Below are 23,877 nucleotides of genomic sequence, written 5' to 3'. Positions count from 1 at the left end.
TGACAAAGGACCCCCAAAATTCCCAGCAGATGAGGAAGGGACCTTCCCTGGGCCCCCTCCTGGGAGTTCTGTGCTTTGGTTTCTGCCCAGCTCTGCAAAGGCTGTGTAACCTTGTGGCGGAGGGCGGGAAAGCGGGGTGCAGCTGAACCTGCCTGAGCTGAACCTGTTTGTGCCCCTGTCCTCCACTGGGAAAATAATTTTATTTTAATTTAATTTCATTTTATTTATTTTATTCGTACAGAGACAAGAGTCTTGCTCTGTCACTCAGGCTGGAGCGTGTGATATGATCATAACTCACTGCAGCCTCGAATTCCTGGCCTCACTCAAGCGATCTTCTTGCTGCCTCGGCTTCCCAAAGTGCTGGGATTACAGGAGTGAACCAGCATGTTCCGCTGAAGTCTGGGGCCAAATGTCACCCCTGTCATCCTCTGACTTCCGCGGGGCAGCCACCACTTTCTCACTCCCTCCAGCACTTTTGTTTATTTTAGAGCGTTTTCTTGCTGTGGAATCCTTTCCCCAACTTTTTTTTTTTTTTTTTTGAGACGGAGTCTCACTCTGTCACTGACGCTGGAGTACGGTGGCACCAGTACACCCACGCTGGAGTACAGTGGCTCACTGCAGCCTCCGCCTCCTGGATTCAAGCGATTCTCCTGGCTCAGCCTCCCAAGCAGCTGGGATTACAGGAGCGCGCCACTACGCCTGGCTAATTTTTGTATTTTTAGTAGAGATGGGAGGGGGTGGTCTCACCATGTCGGCCAGGCTAGTCTTGAACTCCTGACCTTAAATGATCCACCCACTTCGGCCTCTCAAAGTGCTGGGATTACAGGAGTGAGACACTGCGCCCCGCCACTTCCCTTTTTTGATTCGCATTTTTAAAAGGCTGTAAGCTTCACGAAGGACAGAAACCTTGTCCATCTTGTCAACTGCGATTTCCCCAGCACCGTGGCTCTGTCCTGGCACATGGTAGGTGCTAGGTGAATACTGGTTTGAACAGAGGACAGACGCAGACGGCAAGGGCCACTCCTGTGCCAGGGCCTGCCACGCCACCACGACTTGTGCAGTGGGGGCGGGGAGGATCGGACAGTTTGGCTGTGCGCCCTCTTCTCCTTTTCAACGTCCCAGTATAACTTCAAGGGAGTGCAACTCCAGAGGCTCCATGGACGAAGCCACCGCCCCGGAATCAGGGCCTTCCCAGTTCTGCCTTCGGGGAGGGAGGATGGGGGTGGGCCGCGGGAGGCCAGTTTCAAGCGCGTCCTGAAGTCCCTCCCGCCGCCCCGCGTCGCTTTAAGGCGGAGGCCCGGGAGGGGGCCGACCCGGCTAGCCAGCTCCACGCTAGGCTCCAGACTCCGGCATTTCCTCCCGGCTAGCTGGCGCGGCTTCGCCTCCCCCTCGGAAGAGGAAACTCCCGGGGTCCGAGTAACAGGGTCAGGCGCGGAGAGGAGCGGCGGGAGAGCCAGGAGGGCCGCCCAGGGTAGGAGGCGAGCCAGGCCGGGCCAGAAGCTGGCCGACGGCGGCGCGCGGGGGCACCGGGCGGGGAGGGCCGCTGAGCCGGACTCAGCGCGCAGCCGGGGCAGGGCGCGGCCCCGGGCCCGAGAGCGCAGGGCGGGCCGCAGCTGGAAGGAACACTTGAGCTGGGAGAGGAGGCCGAGCTGGAGGGCGGCTTCCCTCGGGCCTGCGATCGGGAAGCCGCCGCGGAGAAGGAGACGGGGACAGCGGGGCTGCCCGGACGCTGTGCGCATGCTGGGCTGGGGTCGCCGCCGGGGCTCGCCCCTTGGGCTGCTCGGCCACCGCCGCCCCGGGCGCCCGGCATGTCGGTGCACTACACCCTCAATCTACGCGTCTTCTGGCCCCTGGTGACCGGCCTGTGCACCGCCCTGGTGTGCCTCTACCATGTCCTGCGGGGAAGCGGGGGCGCCCGGGCTGAGCCCCCCGACGGCGTGGACGGCGGCTTCCCGCTGCTCAAGGTGGCCGTCCTGCTCCTCCTCAGCTACGTCCTCCTGCGCTGTCGCCACGCTGTCCGGCAGCGCTTCCTGCCCGGGTCTCCCCGTCTGGGGGGTCACGCCGCCTTCTCCTCGAGACACTTCCGAGAGCCGGGCCTCAGCATCCTGCTGGAGAGTTACTACGAGCACGAGGTGCGTCTGTCTCCGCACGTGTTGGGCCACAGCAAGGCGCATGTGAGCCGGATCGTGGGCGAGCTGGTGCGGGCTGGCCGCGCCCGGGGGTCCCCCGGTCTCATTCCCGGGGGAGCGCTGGCCTTGGCCTTCCGCGGAGACTTCATCCAGGTGGGCAGCGCCTACGAGCAGCATAAAATCCGCCGGCCCGACAGCTTCGACGTGCTGGTGCCACTGCGCCTGCCGCCGCTTGTGGCGCTGGAGCCACGGAGCCTGGGCGAGGAGCCAGTGCTGGCCCCAGCCTTCCGCGGCTGCTTCGTGTGCGCCCTCAAGGCACCACCCTCACCATTGGGGGCCTCGGGGGGCCACTGGCTTCGGGACTGCAAACCCTTTGCTGATGCCTTCTGCGTGGATGTGCGCGGGCGGCGTCACCTCTCTGCTACTTTGGTGCTGCGCTGGTTCCAGTCGCATCTGCAGCGCTCCTTGGCCACTGTGCGTTACAGCCTGGAGGGGCGCTGTCGGGTCACCTTGACCCCAGGTGGCCTGGAACAGCCCCCCACCTTACACATCCTGCCCTGCCGCACTGACTACGGCTGCTGTCGCCTTTCCATGGCTGTGCGTCTCATCCCCGCAGTCCATCTGGGAGATGGGGTCTTCCTTGTGGCGCCACCACCGCCACCCCTGCCCAGCGCGCCCCTGTTGGAGCTCCCTGAGGGCCTGCGCGCGGAGGCACTGTGGGGTGTGAACACAGCACGCCAGGAGCAGAAGCTGCTGAGTTGGCTGCAGGAACGGGCAGCTCCAGGTGCCTGCTACCTCAAGTGCCTGCAGTTGCTTAAGGCTCTGCGAGATCTGGGCGCCCGTGGGCTGGACTCAGCGGCTGCCACCCAGTGGGGACGCATCCTGTCCTCATATGTGCTCAAGACAGTGCTGCTGGCAGTGCTGCTGCGCAAGGGGGCCCCTGGGCAAGGCTGGGATGAGGAGCACCTGGGAAAGTGTTTGGAGGAGTTGGTGCAGTTCCTTAGGGACTGCCTGCTGCGACGCCATACGCTCTTCCACTGCGTCCTGGGCCCTGGTGGGGCGGCTGCTGAGGTGGGTCCCCTGCCCAAGGCACTGCGGGAAGCCGCCCCAGTTGACCTCCTGGCCGCTTTCGACGGGCAGGCCCGGGAACTTGCAGCGGCGCGTTTGCTGTCCACGTGGCAAAGGCTGCCCCAGCTTCTCCGGGCCTACGGGGGTCCCCGCTACCTTGCCAGGTGCCCCCCGCCCCGGAGTCAGCGCACCCAGGGCTTCCTTGAAGGTGAACCGTAAACCCTGACAGCACCCCCACCTGACTAAATGCTCCTAAAGCCTTTCCCACTGGGTGGGGGTGGGAATGGCGGCGAAGCCAGTTAAATGCAAGATTGCAGAAGGCAGAGAAAAATTTGGTGGCTGCCACAAGCTTTAGTGGCTTAAATATCACCTCCTCGCTTCACAGTCCAATATAATATGACATCTTCACACCCACTAGAGTGTCCTGGGCAAACTAAGGGAAAACATGCAACAGCAGCCCCAAGAATTGGTTCAAATGTTCTCTGTGGACGGATTCTGTAGAAGGATGTGGCTTTTACAGAAGTCCAGTAGAAGCAAGAACTAGCTGCAGGGAAAATTTCTTCTTGTTGATTTTTAGACACAGATCTCTCTGCCCAAACTAAAAACAAACAAAAACAAACAAAAACACTAAAGTTTTTGACACAATTACTTGCTAGGTACTTGGTTCCTGATTGTCTTTAAAAAGAAAAATCTGAATCTTTATTTGCAACTGGAATTGAAGTTCTATTTTAGGGGCTAATGTTCAGAGGAACATAATTTCCACTGTTCACGTTAATATTAATGTATTTTTAAAATGGTGCAATCACAGGTGTTTGACAAGATTGTCAAAAAATTAAGTCACACAGATGGAAAGGCAATCGAGAGATGATTAGAGAAACTTCCAGAGAAAATAGCACTTTATATTGATCAGTTCACTCATATTGTGGTAATTGCTAGCACCAAGCATTGCGTCTGAGAGGGAAGCCAGTTATATTTATTATTAAATGTACAGCCTTGAAAAGTGGCCAGCATGCTTGCCTAACATCACCGCAGGCCACAAGCTGGGATATGTACCAGTCCGTCAACACCCATTCATGGAACTACCTACTACCAGCCAGACATGGCTGGAACCAAAGCAGCAACCAAATACATATTCAAGACAACACTGGTGAAGGCATAAAACATGTTGGCTTTGGAGAAAGATGTGTTTTAGGCTTTGCCTGTAAAGGTGTTTCTCCAAGGCTGGCTGCTGGCTGGAGACAGAAACGGTTTTTGTTTTAAGGTTTTTAGCAAACTCCTTCACAAAGAGATTTCTTTCTGAGCTTATGAGCTGATGAAAAGGAAATGCCTGCTGTTTAGCATGTGGTTTGTGCTGGATCTCTAACCATTGATGGTTCCTCCTTGTTCAGGCAGTCTTACGTGGTCCAAGAGACCTGTTGATTCAGCACAGGTCTTGCAAAACATTTCACTTATAGTTCAGGATCTTAGGCTCTGTGCTTGAAGGTCAGTTACTCCTTGGTCGTGGGCAGAGGAGACAAATTAGGAAAAGAGCAAGGGAGACAGCACTTGACAGCAGTCTGTCTCTTTTTTCTCCTTAGGTATCAGTATCACCAGGTTGGGTGTATTTTGCAGCTGGGAGGAGCCTGTCCTGGAATTCTTCCTTGTTCTACCAAATTTATAACAGCCCTCAATTACAGTTTTAAGTTCACCATGGCCCATCATCGGTTTGCCTGATTGGAAATGCAGCCAGTCTAAGTGTTACACATTGGGTTTTTTGGGTTTTTTTTTTCCTTAATAAAAACATGTACCTCCTCAGACTCTTACAGCTAAAATTTGGAAGACAGAAATGGCGATGTGAATAGAATCATTGTTGAAGTTCTGAGCTCTTTGGAGGGAACTCTATAAACCTTCTTTCTTTAGAGGATCCACTTGCCCGCTGTGGGAAATCATTGTGAGTAGGTGATTTACGGGGAATCCTTCTCCTCAAAGCTGCATTGGCTTCTTATATCCTTTGCAACCTTGGGCTGAAAGAGAAGCAGCTGCAAACATTGTGCGTCTCTTTGAGGCTGTCTTGAGGCCAGTTCCCCGCAAAGGTCATTCCTAGCTTTGTGAGATCAATGTTAGGTCATAAGGTACTGCATTGTGCAAAAAAGTCAGTCTGCTAACTTTATGCAAAGATAGAAACTGCACAGTATTTTTTTAAAATAGTTTAAAAAATAGATGCCAATAGTAGATCTTATATATATACATATTTTTTATATATATGCATATATATATATATATATTTCCATACTGAACCACAGCTTCCTCTGTACTCATTGTCTGCTACAGTAGGACCAAGGGTTGGAAGGATTATAAAGCTTTAAGGCTGGGCACGGTGGCTCACCCCTGTAATCCCAGCACTTTGGGAGGCTTAGGTGGGCGGATGACCTGAGGTCAGGAGTTCAAGACCAGCCTGGCCAACATGGCAAAAACCCATCTCTACTAAAAAATACAAAAACTATCTGGGCGTGATGGCGGGCGCCTATAATCCCAGCTACTTGGGAGGCTGAGGCAGGAGAATCGCTTGAACCCAGGAGGCAGAGCTTGCAGTGAGCCGAGATCACGCCACTGCACTCCAGCCTGGGCGACAAAGCAAGACTCCGCCTCAAAAAAAAAAAGGCTTTAAAAGCTGAATTTTAGAAATATTTCTAGCTGTGTCAGTGAGTTCCCCTTTTAATAGTATTTTAAAGTATAAATCTGGTAACATACTTAGTTCTTGTAGTTCTTTTGTTAGTTTTTTTTTTTTTTTTCAGGTTAATTACCCAAAGCCTCATCCATCCTCAAGGTTTTTAAATTTTATTTTTTTAAAATAAATTGTGCATTGTATTTGTGAGTTTTTAAAATATTACTGTTTTATTTAAATGCCATGCTGAGCAATTGTTCTCTGTACATGGTAACCAAAACTTAGAGATTTCGATCAATTTTGATCAATGTTTAGTAAACCAAAACATGTACTGTGTACAACAGAAATAATATGGCGTATTAGCCAGGCATGATGGTTGCCCAAGACAGTTAAATTAAGCTCAATTCTCTATTTTATTAGGGCTCCATTATGTCCTTCATCTGAAATGTACACATTTTTGGTGTATGCTTGGTACTGGAGATTCATATATGCAAATGTTCTCATGCAAGAAGGTTCCACAGTAACAACAGCAGAAAAAAAAAAAAAAAAATTAGTTGTCCAGCCAGGGCCGGAGGAAAATGTTTTTGGGGAAGATGACTCAGTCATTTTGTGGCGAGACACCCTTCGGTAACTCCCACTGACCAGTCTTGGGAGCCTTCCTGGAATGATCGTGGGCTGAGCGGAGATGTGTTTTGCAAAATGAAACTGAAGCCGAAAGAAGGCAGAATTCGAATGAGGCAAGAGAAATCCAAAGAACTGGGGAAGGAGGACTTCAGATGGAAGTGAAGCAAGAGAGGGAAGGGGAAATGAAGTGAAAATTGCGTGAGGGTGTGAGAGAGGTTTGGGTTAGGAAACACGTTTTTAGTGCTATTTCCAGCCAGGGGTCGCAAACTCAGCAGCCTGTAGAAACGGGGTGGGAGGTGGGGGGGAATCTGCGCTCGCCTTTAAAGAGGGGACCGTTGCTCAGCCATGCAGAAAAAAATGGGGCAACAAGCTGGAAATCAGGTTTTTTTTTTTGAAAAGTGAAACTTGATGATTTTTAAACAAGTAATTAAAAAAAAAAAGTCCAAAATACCACATGGGCCAAACATGTGTTTAAGCCTGGGGGCCACCAGTTTGCGACCACTGCCTTACACAGTTAACACCCCAAGTATGTATATGGTCCTAGGTTTTGTTTTGGATATGGTAGTGTTATATATACTTGGGGGTGTGATATTTCAAATCATCTTAATCTCTCAGAGCTAAGCTTTATTGTAGAAACAAATAAAAAAAAAAATTAACATAGCCACAGATAACACTTAACTCACAGTTTCCAGGAGGACGCTTGATCTCCAAGCTGCTCTTTTTGAGTCAGATCCTACGTCAAGCCACTTAGGGCCAGTTTCTGGCATTTCTTTCCTGGTGATTTGGGGTAAACTTCTTGGTTCTGTCAGAGTTTGCAGATGAGTAATGAGGAAGGATTGCAGAATAACTTGTTTCTTTGTATTTTATTCTTACATTTAAATTAATTTTGGGGAGTTAGTGGTATCCTAGCTCATGCCTTTACAGTGGTGATTGCTTGCTGGATTTGGGGTGCAAGCTTCTTCGGCTTGTACCATTTCCAGTACCAACAACACAGGTTTTGGTTTTTGTTTTTTGAGACAGGGTCTCACTCTGTTGCCCAGGCTGGAGTGCAGTGGCAAGATTGCAGCTCATTGCAGCCTTGACCTCCTGGGCTCAAGTGATCCTCCTGTCTCAGCCTCCCAACTAGCTGGGCCCACACGTATGTGCCACTACACCCTGCGAATTTTTAAATTATTTGTAGAGTCAGGGTCTCCCTATGTTGCCCAGGCTGGTCTTGAACTACTGGACTCAAGCCATCCTCCCACCTCGGCCTCCCAGAGTGTTGGGATTATAGGCGTGAGCCACCACACCTGGCCTAAAAACATGGTTCTGATCAGACTTCACCCCTGAATGTTTGTATCATTTTCTTTTTTTTTTTTTCTCGGGACAGAGTTTTGTTCTTGTTGTCCAGGCTGGGGTGCAGTGGGATGATCTTAGCTCACTGCAACCTCCGCCTCCCAGGTTCAAGTGATTCTTGGGCCTCATCCTCCTGAGTAGCTGGGATTACAGGCACCTGCCACCAGGCCTGGCTTTTTTTTTTTTTTTTTTTTTTTGGTAGAGATGGGGTTTCATCATGTTGGTCAGGCTGGTCTCGAACTCCTAACCTCAGGTGATCTACCCACCTCGGCCTCCCAAAGTGCTGGGATTATAGGCGTGAGGCACCCCACCGGCCTCTATCATTTCCTGACTCAGCAGCTCCACCAAAATTGACGTCCTAGTAAACACTGTGAAGGAATTAACCTAAGTGCTTCCAAAGCATCTCATGTAACCTCTATGGAGTAAGTCCCTTTTTCCGTAACATGTGGCTTTTGACCTTGATGAAGACTTCGACTTCTCATCCCTGTCTGCATGGAGGAGGACGAGTCAGTGGCGGGGATAATGAACCTCAGTAACATTTCCAGTGTCCCTCAAGAGGAAACAAGTTCAGTGTTATCATTGTGGCATTCGTTAGTTTTTTTTTTTTTTTAAGTCACTTGTTTAGATACATCTTTATTTTTTTTATACCTACATAGCGCATGACTGGAGGGGATAAAGCACGTATAAGTTGGGAGAGGGTAAAGAATGTGTGACTGTGTACGCAGAAAATAGACTAAAATGTCCAGCAAAATGATATATACTGTAATCTGGTTTTTGAAGTATCTACTATTCTGGAATATTTTTTAACAACTTTTTGCTTTTTTTAAAAAAGGTGCCTTGATTCAGTTGCTTGACTTAAAACATTCCTCCTATTTTATTGTGATTTTTAATGTCTTCTGACCCCAAACTGTGTTTCTGGTTGCAGTCTGGCGGCTGCAGGCGTAGCACTGGTTTTGTTCCAATAACAGAGACCAAAGAGTTAATCAGATATGGTTCAGCTGCTACAATTGTGTGATTCAAAGGCAATTTAATCACCCCAAATTTCCATGGCCCCTGCAGTCAAGACCTGCCATTCGTTTTCTCTTGCAGGTTGGAGTAAATTTGCACTTTGAATCATATGGGTCATTTGGGGACCTTGTTCTTTTCTATTTTGCTTTATTAATAAAGGAACTTGTAGAAACCTCTGGACTGAATGTCAGATCTGGGGAGGGCTTTCGTCTTCCCGGAGGGCAGCCTGTGCCTGTGCTGGCTTGTGGTTCTTTGCACAAGCCTCAACTGCTTTGAGCCTCTGGGTGTATGGGAAACTTTCCCCATGCATTAAGGCTGGGGATAATTTTTGTGTAGAATTAGCTCTGTATACAGGTGTGAAAAAAATGCTAGTTCACAGCGCTACAGGTGTGCTCCCTGGAATCCTGAACTTTCATGTCTTCTTCCTGGCCTAGAACCTTCTGTCCCCACCTCTCCTCTCTGCCTCACTCTCCCACCCCTGCTCCCTCACACATACCCAAACACGATTCACGTCTTGGCCTGTGGCTCAAGAATTTTGTCCAGAAATCTCTTAGGCCCTCAGGCCCTTGCGAAATGGTAAACATTCGCTAATACAAAAAACCACCAGGCTTAGCAGGAGATAGAATCTTGGAGACTAAGGGCCGTTCAGAGCCTCAGAGCCAGGTGGAAACCCAGGGAAACCTGCAGCCATGATGAAACAGTAGTTGTGGTTAGGTGCAGTGGCTCACGCCTGTAATCCCAGCACTTTGGGAGGCCGAGGTGGGCAGATCACGAGGTCAAATGATTGAGACCATCCTGACCAACATGGTGAAACCCTATCTCTACTAAAAATACAAAAATTAGCCAGACGTGTTGGCACGCACCTGTAGTCCCAGCTGCTCGGGAGGCTGAGGCAGGAGAATCACTTGAACCCGGCAGGCAGAGGTTGCAGTGAGCCGAGACTGCGCCATTGCACTCCAGCCTGGCAACAGAGTGAGACTCCATCTCAAAAAAAAAAAAAAAAAAAAAAGAGAAAGAAACAGTAGTTGTGTAGGACACTTGCCCAGGGGAAAGTTGGTGGGGTGTGAATAATACTGTCCCAGGGCATCGAGGACACACACACAAAGGGGGCCAAGACAGACATGACTTCTCTCTTAGGAGTTCACAGAGAGAGGCAGAAAGGCAATGAAAGAACCCATTACTGTACAGCGTGGTGGGTGCCGGGTAGGAGAAAGTTTTTGAAAACCAAACAAGGGTACCTCGTGCACTTTAGGGTTTTCAGGAGAGCTCCTTGGAAGAAGTGACATCTAAGTTGAGATCCAAAGATAGGTGGGAATTAGCCCACTGAAGGGAGTTGGACTGGAGAAGAATGTATTGAACGCAGAGATGAAAGAGCATTCCAGTTTGACTGGAAAGTAGGGGTGGGTGGAGAGGAGGGGAGGAGGAGTCAGTGGAAGGGATGAGGTGGGAGGGAGTTTGAAGCCAGAGCTTCTCAGGCTGGAGTGCGCAGATCACCTGGGAGCCTTGTTACAATGCAAGTTCTAGCTGCACGCAGTAGCTCACACCTGTAATCCCAGTACTTTGGGAGGCCGTGGCGGGGGGATCACTTGAGGTCAGGAGTTTGAGACCAGGCTGGCCAACATGGCAAAACCCCATCTTTACTAAAAATACAAAAATTAGCCAGGGATGGTGGTGCATGCCTGTAGTCCCGGCTACTTTAGAGGCTGAACCCCGAGAATTGCTTGAGCTTGGGAGGCAGAAGTTGCATTGAGCTAAGATTGTGCCACTGCACTCCAGCCTGGGCAACAGAATGGCACTCTGTCTCAAAAAAGCAAAAACAACAACAACAACAACAACAACAACAATAGAACCCCCAAGTTCTGACTCAGCAGATCTTGCCTTCTTTTTTATCTCTTTTTCTGAGACAGGGCCTTGTTCTGTTGCCCAGGCTGGAGTGCAATGGCAGGATCAGAGCTCCCTGCAGCCTCAGCCTCCCAGGCTCAAGTGATCCTCCTGCTTCAGCCTCCTGACTAGCTGAGACTACAGGCATGCACCACCATGCACAGCTAACTTAAACATTTTTTTGTAGAGATGGAGTCTTGTTCTCTTGTCCAGGCTGCTCTCACACTCCTGGCCTCAAGCCATCCTCCTGCCTTGGCCTCCCAAAGCACTAGGATTACAGATGTGAGCCACCATAACTGGCCAGGGCCTGAGATTCAGCCTGTTTAACAAGCTGCCAGGGAAAGGTGATGCCATTGGTACAGAGTCCACAGGCACACACACACACACAAGCATACACAGCGGCAGACCACACGGGGAGTTTGAACTGATCAAAGGGCACTGTTGAATCACTTTAGACAAGGAGTGGCAAGGTCACATTTGAATTTGGCTCACTCTGGCTAAGGTGTGGAGAGTGAATTATACAGGGGTTGGCAAACTACCACCTGAGTATTTATTTTTGTAAATAGTGTCATTGGTACACAGCTATGTCCATTCATTAACATACTGTTTATGGCTGCTTTCACGCTACCTGGGCAGAGTTGAGTAACTGTGACAGAGGCCAGATGGCTCACAAAACTGAAAATATTTACTTTGTGGCCCTTTGTTGAAAAGTTAGCCAAGCCCTGAAGCAAGACTATAAGGAATTGGATGCTGCAATGGTCCAGACCTGGGCAGGGGGCTAGAGGTAGGGACAGAGACAAGTTAGAGACAGACAGTAGCATACATTAATGCAAAGACTTCTCAGCAGGGCACGGTGGCTCATGCCTGTAATCCTAGCACTTTGGGAGGCCAAAGCAGGCAGATCACTTGAGGTCAGGAGTTCGAGACTAGCCTGGGCAACATGGTGAAACTCCCTCTCTACCAAAAATACAAAAACAAACAAACAAAAACACAGGTGTGGTGATGCACACCTGTAGTCCCAGCTACTCGGGAGGCTGAAGCAGGAGGATCACTTGAACCCAGGAGGCAGAGGTTGCAGGCAGCCGGGATCACACCACTGCACTCTAGCCTGGGCAACCAAGTGAGACTCTATCTCAAAAACAAAAAAAACAAAAAAGGCTTGTCTTCAAATCTTGCGTTCCGCACTTCTTATCTATGTGTCTCTACAAGTTACCTAATCCTCTTTGAATCTTGATTCCCTCATCTGTAAAATGGGATTAATAACGGAACCTCGCCCATAGGAGTGATTGAGGATTAAGTGAGATCTTTGCACGCAAAGTGCTTGGCACAGATTAAGCACCCAGTATGTGTCAGTGTAGAAGCAATTATTAGAATGGCCTGAAAATGCCATTCTAACAATCCCAGCACTTTGGGAGGCTGAGGTAGGAGGATCATTTGATTGCAGGAGTTCGAGGCCAGCCTGCACCACATAGCGAGACCCCCGTCTCTACAAATAAATTAAAACTAGAGTGGCATTTTCACATAATCTGTGTCTCCCACCTCTTCCTCTGCTCACTTTGCTGAAGCTCATTCTTTCTCCTCTGCAGGATCTGTTTCCCTGTAATCTTCCCTGATCATCTCTCTGCTACCCAGTTTTTGTTCATCTCCTTCCTTGATGTCCATGGCATTTTCCACTATGAAAAGTTTTATTCAGGATACTATGGTAGACTGGTTACAACAATAGTCTGTGTTCTCCGGTTTTCTTACACCTATGCCCTTTGCAAAATGATTTTGCAATCTTTTCCATCAAGAAGGGGTGCCTTTTTGCCTACCCCTTACATCTGGAAGGGCTTTGTGAGTTTATTTATTTATTTATTTTTTGGAGATGGAGTCTTGCTCTGTTGCCCAGTCTGGAGTGCAGTGGCGCTATCTCGGCTCACTGCAACCTCTTCCAGTTTCAACCGATTCTCCTGCCTCGGCCTCCTGAGTAGGTGGGATTACAGGCGCCTACCACAACACCTGGCTAATTTTTGTATTTTTAGTAGAGACAGGGTTTCACCATGTTGGCCAGGCTGGTCTCGAACTCCTGACCTCAGGTGATCCGTCCACCTTGGCCTCGAAAAGTGCTGGGATTACAGGTGTGAGCCACTGTGGCAGGCTGTGAGTTTCTTTAATCAACAGAATGTGGCAGAGGGACATAGTGCTAGTTCGTGAGGCCTCAAGACGTCTTGTCTATTTCCTATTGTTCTCTTGGAAGGCCGCTGCTGCCATGTGAACAGCTTACCTGCTGGGGGATGAGCGATCACATGGCTCCTTCAACCTCGTCTCCAGAGCCACCAGCCAGCCAACTGGGAGATATGGGAATGAGGACATCCTAGAGCAGCCTCCTCACCTCATCCCCACTGCCCCAATAGACCTGACCACTGACTGATGGAAACACTCAAGTGAACCAGCCAAGATCAGCAGGGCCTGGCTCAGATCAGCAGAACCACCCAGCTGGCCCATAGACTCTGAGCAATAATAGACAGATACTTCGTGTTTTAATTCACCAAGTTAGAGGTGGTTTATTGTTCAGCAATAACTAACTGACATGGACGCCTAGGAAAAACTGGCATAAAAAGGCTGCCACTGTAGTAAATAGAAGCAGTTCATTTTTCTGTTTGTTTGCTTGTTTAAAGATGGGGTCTTGCCCTGTTGCCCAGGCTGGAGTACAGTGTGGCCCATTATAGCCCACTGCTGACTCAAACTCATGGGCTCAAAAGATCCTCCCACCTCAGCTTCCCAAGTAGCTAGGACTACAGGCATGCACCACCATGCATTGCTATTGTTTTCAATTTGTCTTTTTTTGGTCAAGACAGGATTTTGCTATGTTATTCAGGCTGGTCTTGAATTCCTGACCTCAAAACAGTCCTCCTACCTCAGCCTCCCAAAGTGCTGGAACTAAGGGTGTGAGTATGAGCCACCACTCCTGGTCCAGGCAGTCTTTAACTTCTGTACATCTGATTTTCAAACAGTCAGAATTTTATACAAGTACTTGACTGACACCCCAAACCACCTTCCATGTGATGAATCCGGGCTTCCCTCATTGGCTGAAGCACAGTGGGGTGCCTGGTCCACCAAGAAATGGTTTAATTGTTAGCACTGTCGCCATCCCTGTGCAAAGTGTTTACACAGCTGTTTGCATATGTTCCCACAGTTGCCTTATCTTGTAAAAACAAATGGAAACTGGGAAAATGAAAGCATTGATTCGGTTACAAGATGCCACAGGTCTCAAAGGTGATAGAGGCGAGACAAGGACTCTGCGTGCCCAGCGTGCTGAGGCTGCAGCCTCAGTCCCGTGCTCACTGGCGCAGCTTAGCTTAGATGTTATATTTAATTGTGAAGAAAAAGAACAACGACAAGGAAGAGCATATAGGAAATTGTATCCATTAGGTATACATTTGGCCACAGCTTATAAAAACCTAACCTAGAGTGATCCAAACAGATATAGTGGCTTTTCTCATGCGGCCAGAAGCCTGGAGGTGGGCAGGCAGCAGGTCAGGATGAATCAGGACCCAGGGATATTTTTGCTCTGCTATTCAAGGTATTTTTGCTTTGTATCCTCATGCTTGTCATGTCAAGATCCCACCTCCTTTGACTTTCTTTGAAGAACGGAAGAAAGAGAATGGATTAGGGCAAGGGTCTCCAATCCCTGGGTCATGGGCTAGTACTAGTCCATGGCCTGTTAGGAACTGGGCTGCCCAGCAGGAGGTGAGCATCAGGCAAGTGAGTGAAATGTCATCAGTATTTACAGCTGCTCTCCATCTCTTACATTACCACCTGAGCTCTGCCTCCTGTCAGATCATTATTAGCATTAGCTTCTGATAGGAGGGTGAACCCTGTTATGAACTGCACCTGTGAGGGATCTAGGTTGCATGCTCCTTATGAGACTCTAATGCCTGATAATTGGCCACTATCTCCCATCATCTCCAGATGAGACCATATAGTTGCAAGAAAACAAGCTCAGGGCTCCCATGATTCTACATTATAACAAGTTGTATAATTATTTCATTATATATTACAATGTAATAATAAGAAAAATAAAGTGCACAATAAATGTACTTGAATCATCCAAAAACCACCCTCCCCCCACACCCAGCCCATGAAAAAATTGTCTTCCATGAAACTGGTTCCTGGTGTCAAAAAGTTGAGACTGCTAGATTAAGGACTCAGTAGACTTCCTCTGACATCTTATTGGCCAGAATAATGTCACATGACCATTCTTAGCTGCAAGGGAAGCTGGGAAAGAGAGCCTGGCACATGGCACACAGCAGCTCTGAGCAGTAGATGAAGAAAGAATGAGTGTAGTGGATAAATAAGAGTCTGTAAGAGGCCGGGCATGGCGGCTCACACCTGTAATCCCAGCACTTTGAGGGGCTGAGGTGGGTGGATCACCTGAGATCAGGACTTTGAGACCAGTCTGACCAACCTGGCAAAACCTCATCTCTACTCAAAATACAAAAATTAGCCAGGTGTGGTGGTGTGCACCTGTAATACCAGATACTTAAGAGGCTGAGACAGAAGAATTGCTTGAACCCAGGAGGCGGAGGCTGCAGTGAGCTGAGACTGCACCACTGCACTCTAGCCTGGGTGACAGAGTGAGACTCCATCTCAAAAAAAAAAAAAAGTCTGCCAGAGAAATACCACAAACACATAGCTGAAGACTCTGTCAAAGAAGTGAGAAGTAATTAGAGAATTTACCATTCTGTAATTATTCAGTTAATACTTGCGTAAGTTTTAGGATTTAGTAAATACCCCATAAATATTAGGATTGACGTCTCAGTTCCACCTGTCACTGGGTGTATTCTTCTGGGCAAATCAATTAACCCATCTGGACCTCAGTCCCTTCGTTTGCAAAATGAAGGAGATAATCTCTCCTCTTATAGGTTCCTAGGAAGAATCAAAAAGTAAAATGGTGAAACTGAGCAGTGTTATCTGAATGTCGGCTGTGTTCTCTTAGGAGTGCACCAGGATTTTTGGAACCACAGGAAGGTGAGTCCATTTCTTAAGAAGGAATCACTCTGAGGCACTCTGCCAGTTGTCTCCCTGCCACCAAACTCCCTTCCCCACAAGACTGTGAATGAGTCTGCGGTTGTGACTTTTTGTTGTAGGTGCGTCCCCAGAAGGGAGAAGATCCAGTGAGAGCATCAACCACATGCTTATCTCATTCTTACTTCTAACGTGTGTCATCTTTCTCCCCAGTCTGATTTTCATTGCTTGAGTTCCTGGGCAGAAAGCTTAGGCTAGTGGTTCTCTTTTTTTTTTTTTTTTTGAGACGGAGTCTCGCTCTGTCACCCAGGCTGGCGTGCGGTGGCACGATCTCGGCTCACTGTAAGCTCCGCCTCCCGGGTTCACGCCATTCTCCTGCCTCAGCCTCCTACAGGCGCCTGCCACCATGCCCGGCTAATTTTTTGTATTTTTAGTAGAGATGGGGTTTCACCGTGTTAGCCAGGATGGTCTCGATCTCCTGACCTCGTGATCCGCCCGTCTCAGCCTCCCAAAGTTCTGGGATTACAGGCGTGAGCCACCGCGCCCAGCCTAGGCTAGTGGTTCTCAATCCTGGCTTCATAACAGTGGGTGAGGGGCTTTGTAAAAATACTCATGCTGGGGACCCCACCCAAGACCAGAGAGATCAGAACTTAGGAGGATGCAGCCAAGGTATGGGAGCTGTTTACATCTCCCTGGACAATTTTAGAGTGCAGCTGGGGCTGTGAACCAGTGAACCTAGGTCAGATGGCCCTTCTGGAACCTGCAGTGCTCAGTAGAGTACCTGCAATCTCTCCACCAGATGTTGTGGAAGCACCAGCTGGTTTGCATGAGGTTTGCCACATAGCTGAGACAGAAAGGTTAAGGATGATGGTGGTGGTGGTGCTGGGGGACCAAATCCTAGGAGAGAGCTCTTCAGCTGAGAGACGCAAGGCAAAATATAATTGCTAAGTGGGCATGGGGCTTCATCCATCTGGCAATTCCCCTTTTCCCCAACCCCAAGGAGAAGGAAACAGTTAAACAAACAAAAAAAGAGGCATCAGAGTCATCCTGAAACTTCTCAGTAATGAAACGCCTCAAAATTCAGAGGGACAGTGCCCTTGTTCTTTCTTTATTTTACAGAGTCTTGCTCTGTCGCCCAGGCTGGAGTGCAGTGGGGCAGTCATAGCTCACTGCAGCCTGAACTCCTGGGCTCAAGCAATCCTCCTGCCTCAGGCTCCTGAGTAATTGGGACTCCAGGTGCGTGCCACAATGCCTGGCTTTTTTTTTTTTTTTTTTTTTTTTTTTTTTTTAAAACAGAGGTCTTACTCTGTTGCCCATACTGTTCTCAAATTCCTGGCCTCAAGGGATACTCCACCTCGGCCTCCCAAAGTGCTAGGATTACGGGTGTGAGCCACCATGCCTGGCTGCCCCACTTCTTTTAATCTTATAGCCTGCAGATAACATATGTCTGATACAGCCTGTCTTCACAAAATGCTGGCTCTTTTCATGAATATTCAGTGGTTTTGCCCAAATTATCTCAATCTCTCTCCCCCACTTATCTTTAGGTGTAGTGGCTCTGAGCTGGCACTGAAAAACAATAAAAGTCCATCAGGACACCTTTTTTTTTTTTTTTTTTTTTTTTGAGACGGAGTCTTGCTCTGTCGCCCAGGCTGGAGTGCAGTGGCCGGATCTCAGCTCACTGCCAGCTCCGCCTCCCGGGTTCACGCCATTCTCCTGCCTCAGCCTCCCGAGTAGCCGGGACTACAGGCGTCCGACACCTCGCCCGGCTAGATTTTTGTATTTTTTTTAGTAGAGATGGGGTTTCACCGTGTTAGCCAGGATGGTCTTGATCTCCTGACCTCGTGATCCGCCCGTCTCGGCCTCCCAAAGTGCTGGGATTACAGGCTTGAGCCACCGCACCCGGCCAAGACACCTTCTAATGAAGCCAGGAATAAAAGACCCCTAGGAGTCCCACTGCATGCCAGACTCAGGCTAAAAGCTTTTAAGGACCAAATCTCTCAAATGATTTTTGTCTTCATGGTTTATTCAATCATTAGTCTCCTCAAATTAGCAGCTGTGCCTCTGATGGGCAACTGTTGATCCTTATCAACATGAAACCATTAAAACATATTTCAACCTTGGACACAAATGGTTGTGGCATTTGAAGAAGAGAAGCCTTCAGGATATTGCATGGCAGAAAACTGCAGGCTAGAAACCCTGCTCCATATTTTAAACAAAGGACTTGTGATGATTCTTTTTTCTCTGATAAATACCTGGTTTTCAAAAGCAGTCTAATTAGTATGGATCTTCACTTTGCAAGGCTTAAAAGTGCATTTGGGCTTCCTCTCACTAAACCAGCCTCATGGGACCAGCCAGAATCTAAGCTTTTCCCCTTCCATATGCTAAATATCCATGAGTAACCCTCTATCTCCCAGTCCCCTGCAGTTAGGCAGGGCCAAGTGACTGGTTCACCAGTGGGCAAGGAGCAGGAGGGATGTGTGCATGATCCTACAGAGGCAATAAAAGCCATGTGTTAAAGAGGCGGGTGGATCACCTGAGGTCAGGAGTTCGAGACTAGCCTGGCCAACGTAGTGAAACCCCATCTCTACTAAAAATACAAAAAAATAGCCGGGCATGGTGGCAGGTGCCTGTAATCCCAGCTACTGGGGAGGCTGAGGCAGGAGAATCGGTTGAACCCAGGAGGCGGAGGTTGCAGTGAGCCGAGATTGCACCATTGCACTCCAGCCTGGGCAACAAGAGCAAATCTCAAAACAAAACAAAACAAAACACAAAAAACAAAAAAGAAAAGAAAAGAAAAAAACGTGAAACTGGTGATCAAACTGGTGATCAGCAGCTTCTAAATAAGATCTTAGGAGTTGGATGAATGGGCTCAAAGATGAGCTTTAAGAGGCAAAATGGCAGAGTTTAACTGGTATATGACCTTCTAGAGACATGAGGCTGGTAAGAGAAGAACACCTCATGTAACTCCAGTAAGCACACTGCACCACCCCACCCCCCCCCCCCCAAGTGTTAGCAGGCCGCTGCACATACGGATAGCCCACTCAAGGGAAGAATCAGAGGAGAAGGGATGCGAGACCCTGGAAGTAGGCCAACATACAAAAACCCTCAGTCAAAGGTCAAATGGAGCACTTGAGAGGTCACGTATCACCGCCTAGGACTATTGCCATGATCTCTGTCCTACAGTTTCATGCGCTTGGCCCTCCTCCAAGCGTACTTTCCTTCCTTTCACTCCTGCTCTAAAGTTTTTTAAGAAACTTTCGCTCCTGCTCTGAAACTCGCCTCCGTCTCTCCTTCTGCCTTATACCCCGCAGTTGAATTCTTTCTTTTGAGGATGCAGGAACTGAGGTGGTGGCAGACCCGTATGGATTTGCCGAGGTAACAGCAGGATGCTGAAGACATCACCTCCCATTTTGGAAGACCCCATTGGGAGCCTACTCAACAATGACTGAGTGCCAATATGTGCCAGGCCCTGTGCTGGCACAGGGGATAATAGAGAGGTTAGCAGAGCAAACACCATCTTACTGGCCTGCAGTTTACAGTCTGCAGGAAGAGACAGTCGCTTGCAAATAAGCGTGCCAGTGAGCGCTAAATAACTAACAGAGGGCCAGGAACAGTGGCTCATGCCTGTAATCCTAGTTCTTTGGAGGCCAAGGCAGGTGTATCGCTTGAGCCCAAGAGTTCAAGACCAGCCTGGACAACATGTCAAAACCCCGTCTCTACAAGGAATACAAAAATTAGCCAGGCATGGTGGCACATACCTGTAGTCGCAACTACTTGGGAGGCTGAGGTGGGAGAATTGCCCAAGCCCGGGAGGTTGAGGCTGCAGTGAGCCGTGATGGTGCACTCCAGCCTGAGTGACAGAGTGGTGAGACCCTGTCTCAAAAACAAACAAACAAAAAATAAAACTAACAGAGGTAAATGCTTTGAAGGAAAGAAACCAGTTTTTATGACACTATAAGTCAAAGGGACCTAGTGCAGCCTGGGGGAATTAGGGAAGGCTTCCCTGAAATCTTGAAGCCCAGTGCACTAACCCGTGGGGGTCTGTTTCAGGGTGTCACCTTCGGGAGCACTTACTGAGTGAAGCTATGTGACAAATGCTGGACACACACAGTTCTCCTCTGATCACTGCCATAGTCCTAGGAGGTGATACTATTATAACAGGAGCCCCAGTTTACAGAGGTGGAAACTGAGGCTCAGAGGGATGAGAGCATATGGCCCCAGGGCATTTAGTAAGGAAGTGCAAACAGGGATTTGAACCTTCATCTGCTGACTCCAAAATTAACGCTCACTGCATTTCCTTGGCCCTCGCAAAGCCAGCCAAGGAAGTTAGTCATACAGGAAGTAGCCCCTCAGAAGTCCCTCAGCGGGAGATCAAAATGAAACAAGCAAGCAGATGTTTACAAGCTGCCTGGAAAAGCCACCCGCCACAGGAGCGGGGAATCATTCTCCCTCCGCCCCAACCCCTCCTTCAAAGCTCCTCAAAAGCTTCCCTTTTCATTTTTACAGTGTCCCCTCTCCACCCCCTTTTCCCCCAGAGGACTGACTTCATCCTTTCAGCAGATGGGAAGGCGTGGGCTGCCGGCCCTACAGTAGCACAACCACCAATGATGGCTTCCCTCCAATCTTAACCCAGATGAAAATGACAGAGACACACCAGCTCTTTCTTCTCTTGGCTTTTCCCGAAGCTTCCCTTTCCATTAGGCCACTGGATGTTGGCGCCCGAAGCTTCCCTTTCTCACCAGAATAGAAGCAGGAAGTCTGGGGTAGCTGCGTTGAAATGTTGGCTGGTATGAGCTTGTTGTTTTGTTTTTTATAGAAGGGCTAAACAGCTCCCACACACAGACACAATACACATTCAGAGGCATGCTTCCCATGTAGATACGCATGTGCACACATGCACGCATAGACATACATGCTTGTGAGCTCACACACATTCACTCATAGCTAACACTCGTATAGCACTTACTGTGTTCCACACAGCATCCTAGATCAGGGCAAACTATGGACCATGGACCAAATCCTGCCTGCAGCCTCTTTGTGTAAATAAAGTTTTATTGGAACACAGCAGCTCTGTGTTTAGAGAGAGTCAGGCCAAAGAACAAGTGACCCAGATAGGTCAGAAGGTGACTCTGGGAATCTAGGAGGGTGTGAGCCAGGCCTGAATTGGTTTTGCAAAAGTGAAAATAACTTTCTTGTTTGCTTATTATAGAAGTGATATATGCTGACTGTAAAAAGTTCAGGTATACAGAAATGTCTAGGAAAGAAGTAAAGATCTTTGGACAGACCTGGAAACTGAGGCCAACGCTTCCCCATTTGGCAATCAGGAGTGGGAGAGAGGGGCTGCCCATCCACCCTTGCCTATCTCTTCAGGACAAAACATCAATTCCCATGACCTCATCTCCCTGCCTTGAGACAGTGGGTGTTGGGGACAATGGCAGGATGTGGACTTCCAATGTGGCAATCTGACATCAGCTTTAGCCTGGAGCTGGGTAGTGCCCATGATCAAAGCCACTGGAAGGGACCAGTTCAGCGTGTATCAGAGCCACCCTGGGGTGACTAATAATAATGATGTCGATTGAACGTTCATTACCGCCAGACACCACTCAAAAGCTGAAATTAACTCACTGAATCCTTGTGACCATCCTAGGAGTTTGGTACCCTAATGCTCTTCTTACAGAATAGGAAGCAGGCTCAGAGAGGTAAAGTAATTTCCCCAAGGTCACAGAGCCAGGAAACAGCAGAGCCAGGACTGATGTCCCAGTGATCTGGTGCCAGAGCCATGTGCTCTTCCTCACAAGGCTGATGTGATGCTTGGAACAGCCATAGGAGGTTGGAGTATTTAGAATCCTCAGCATATAGTTGAGGAAATGAAGTTCTGAAAGGTTGAGTGACTTGACCAAGGTCATACAGCCAATGAGCAGGAGCCCCAGGGAGGGAGTTCAGGGTCATGTGACTTCAGAGCTGGTTCTTAATGCTGGGTTTCCCCAGCTCCAGCCCTTGGGGAGTACCTCTGCCACCTCTCGGTACCTCCTGCGAGACAATTTGTTTACTCCTTCTTCTTTTTTTATGTTGATTTTTATTTTTTGAGACGGAGTCTCACCTTGTTGCCCAGGCTGGAGTGCAATGGCGCCATCTCGGCTCGCCACAACCTCTGCCTCCCAGGTTCAAGCAATTCTCCTGCTCCAGCCTCCTAAGTAGCTGGGATTACAGGAACCCACCACCACGCCCGGCTAAGTTTTGTATTTTTAGTAGAGATGGGGTCTTGTCATGTTGGCCAGGTTGGTCTCAAACTCCTGACCTCAGGTGATCCACCCGCCTTGGGCCTCCTAAAATGCTGGGATTACAGGTGTGAGTCACTGCGTCCAGACTGTTTACTTCTTCTTAACACTGCTGCCATGGACTTATGTGTGCCTCATAAATGCATGTGCTGAAACCTAATCGCCAATGTGAGGATACGAGGGGCTCTTGAAAGGTGAGTAGGTCATGGGGGAGAAGTTCTCAGGAATGGGATTAGCGCCCTTCTGTAAGAGGCACCAGAGAGCTCCCTCGCCCCTTCTGCCATGTGAGGACACGGCGATAAGGCACCATCTGTGAACCAGGAAGTGGGCCCTCTGCACACACCAAATCTACCCGCACATTGATCTCGGCCCTCCTGGCCTTCAGAACTGTGAGGAATACATTTCTGGGTTTTGTTTGTTTGTTTGTTTGTTTTATGGAGTCTTGCTCTGTTGCCCAGGTTGGAGTGCAATGGCATGATCTTGGCTCACTGCAACCTCCGTCTCCCAGGTTCAAGCCCATTCTCCTGCCTCAGCCTACCGAGTAGCTGGGATTACAGATGTGTGCCATCATGCCCGGCTAATTTTTGTATTTTTAGTAGAGATGGGGTTTCACCATGTTGGTCAGGCTGGTCTCAAACTCCTGACCTCAGGTGATCCACCCACCTCGGCCTCCCAAAGTGCTGGGATTACAGGTGTGAGCCACCATGCCTGGCTGAGAAGTATTCTGTGTTTATAAGCCACCCAGTTTAGGGCATCTTGTTATAGCAGCTCACATGGACTAAGATAGTTGCTTATTTTTTTGTTTTTTGTTTTTCTCTCTAGCCTTATTCCAAACACTATCTGTGAAATTATTGGTTTATTGTGCTAGTTATACATATTTTTCTAATACAATAATTTCTAATACCTACTAACCTAAAACATGTATGTCACATGGTCCATGAATGGTTCCTGTGCTCAGCTATAAAAAACACACTAGTTTCTCGGACCAGACATAAATTCTACTCTTAAGGAGGTTTTGGGTGAACTGGGGAGATGGACAGTGTTATGGGCTTAATTGTGTCCCCTCCCTGCCATTCATATATTGAAGTCCTAAGCCCCGGAACCTTAGAATGTAATCATATTTGGAAGTAAGGGTTTTAAAGAGGTGATTAAGTTAAAATGCAGCACCATCGTAGCTTGCCGCAGTCTCAAACTCCTGCGCTCAAGCAGTCCTCCTACCTCAGCCTCCAAAGTAGCTGGGACTACAGGCACACACCACCATACCCAGCTAATTTTTAAATTTTTTCGTAGAGATAGTGTCTCACTATGTTGTCCAGGCTGGTCTTGAACAACTAGCCTCAAATGATCTCCCATCTTTGGCCTCCCAAAGGGCTAGGATTACAGGTGTGAGCCATAGTGCCCAGACTCCAACTTCTTATTATTTATTTATTTTGAGATAGAGTCTTGCTCTGTTTCCCAGGCTGGCGTGCAGAGGTGCGATCTCAGTTCACTGCAACCTCCACCTCCTGGGTTCAAGCAATTCTCCTGCCTCAGCCTCTTGAGTAGCTGGGATTGCAGGTGCCCACCACCATGCCCAGCTAATTTTTGTATTTTTAGTGGAGACAGAGTTTTACCATGTTGGCCAAGCTGATCTCGAACTCCTGACCTCAAATGATCCACCTGCCTCAGCCTCCCAAAGTGCTGGGATTACAGGTGTGAGCCACCGCGCCCAGCCTCCCACTTCTTTTTGGTGTATGAAAGAAACTTTTATCTTAGTTAGCCCTGTTATTTTGTTATAAGGAGAGGGAACTAATTCTAACTGATTTCAGCTGCTTACAAAACTGGGACAATGTCACATTCAAATCCAATTTTCTGTCTTCACTTGAAAAATAAGATCGGTCACACCGTGCCCATGTTCCCATGT

General features: G+C 48.7%; 1 protein-coding gene across 1 annotated transcript; it reads left to right on the top strand.

Moving 5' to 3' along the window:
- The first annotated feature begins 1,243 nt into the window (after window positions 1–1,243).
- On the top strand, window positions 1,244–8,981 carry ITPRIPL2 (ITPRIP like 2). The gene has a single exon (XM_025370844.1). The coding sequence runs from the start codon at window positions 1,809–1,811 to the stop codon at window positions 3,414–3,416; it is 1,608 nt and encodes a 535-aa protein (XP_025226629.1). The 5' UTR covers window positions 1,244–1,808; the 3' UTR covers window positions 3,417–8,981.
- Window positions 8,982–23,877: the final 14,896 nt, after the last annotated feature.

Source organism: Theropithecus gelada, chromosome 20 (assembly GCF_003255815.1).
Source record: "Theropithecus gelada isolate Dixy chromosome 20, Tgel_1.0, whole genome shotgun sequence".
Classification (NCBI taxonomy): Eukaryota; Metazoa; Chordata; class Mammalia; order Primates; family Cercopithecidae; genus Theropithecus; species Theropithecus gelada.
The sequence above is the reverse complement of the archived record's forward strand: the minus strand, read 5'-3'. Positions and strand labels throughout refer to the sequence as shown.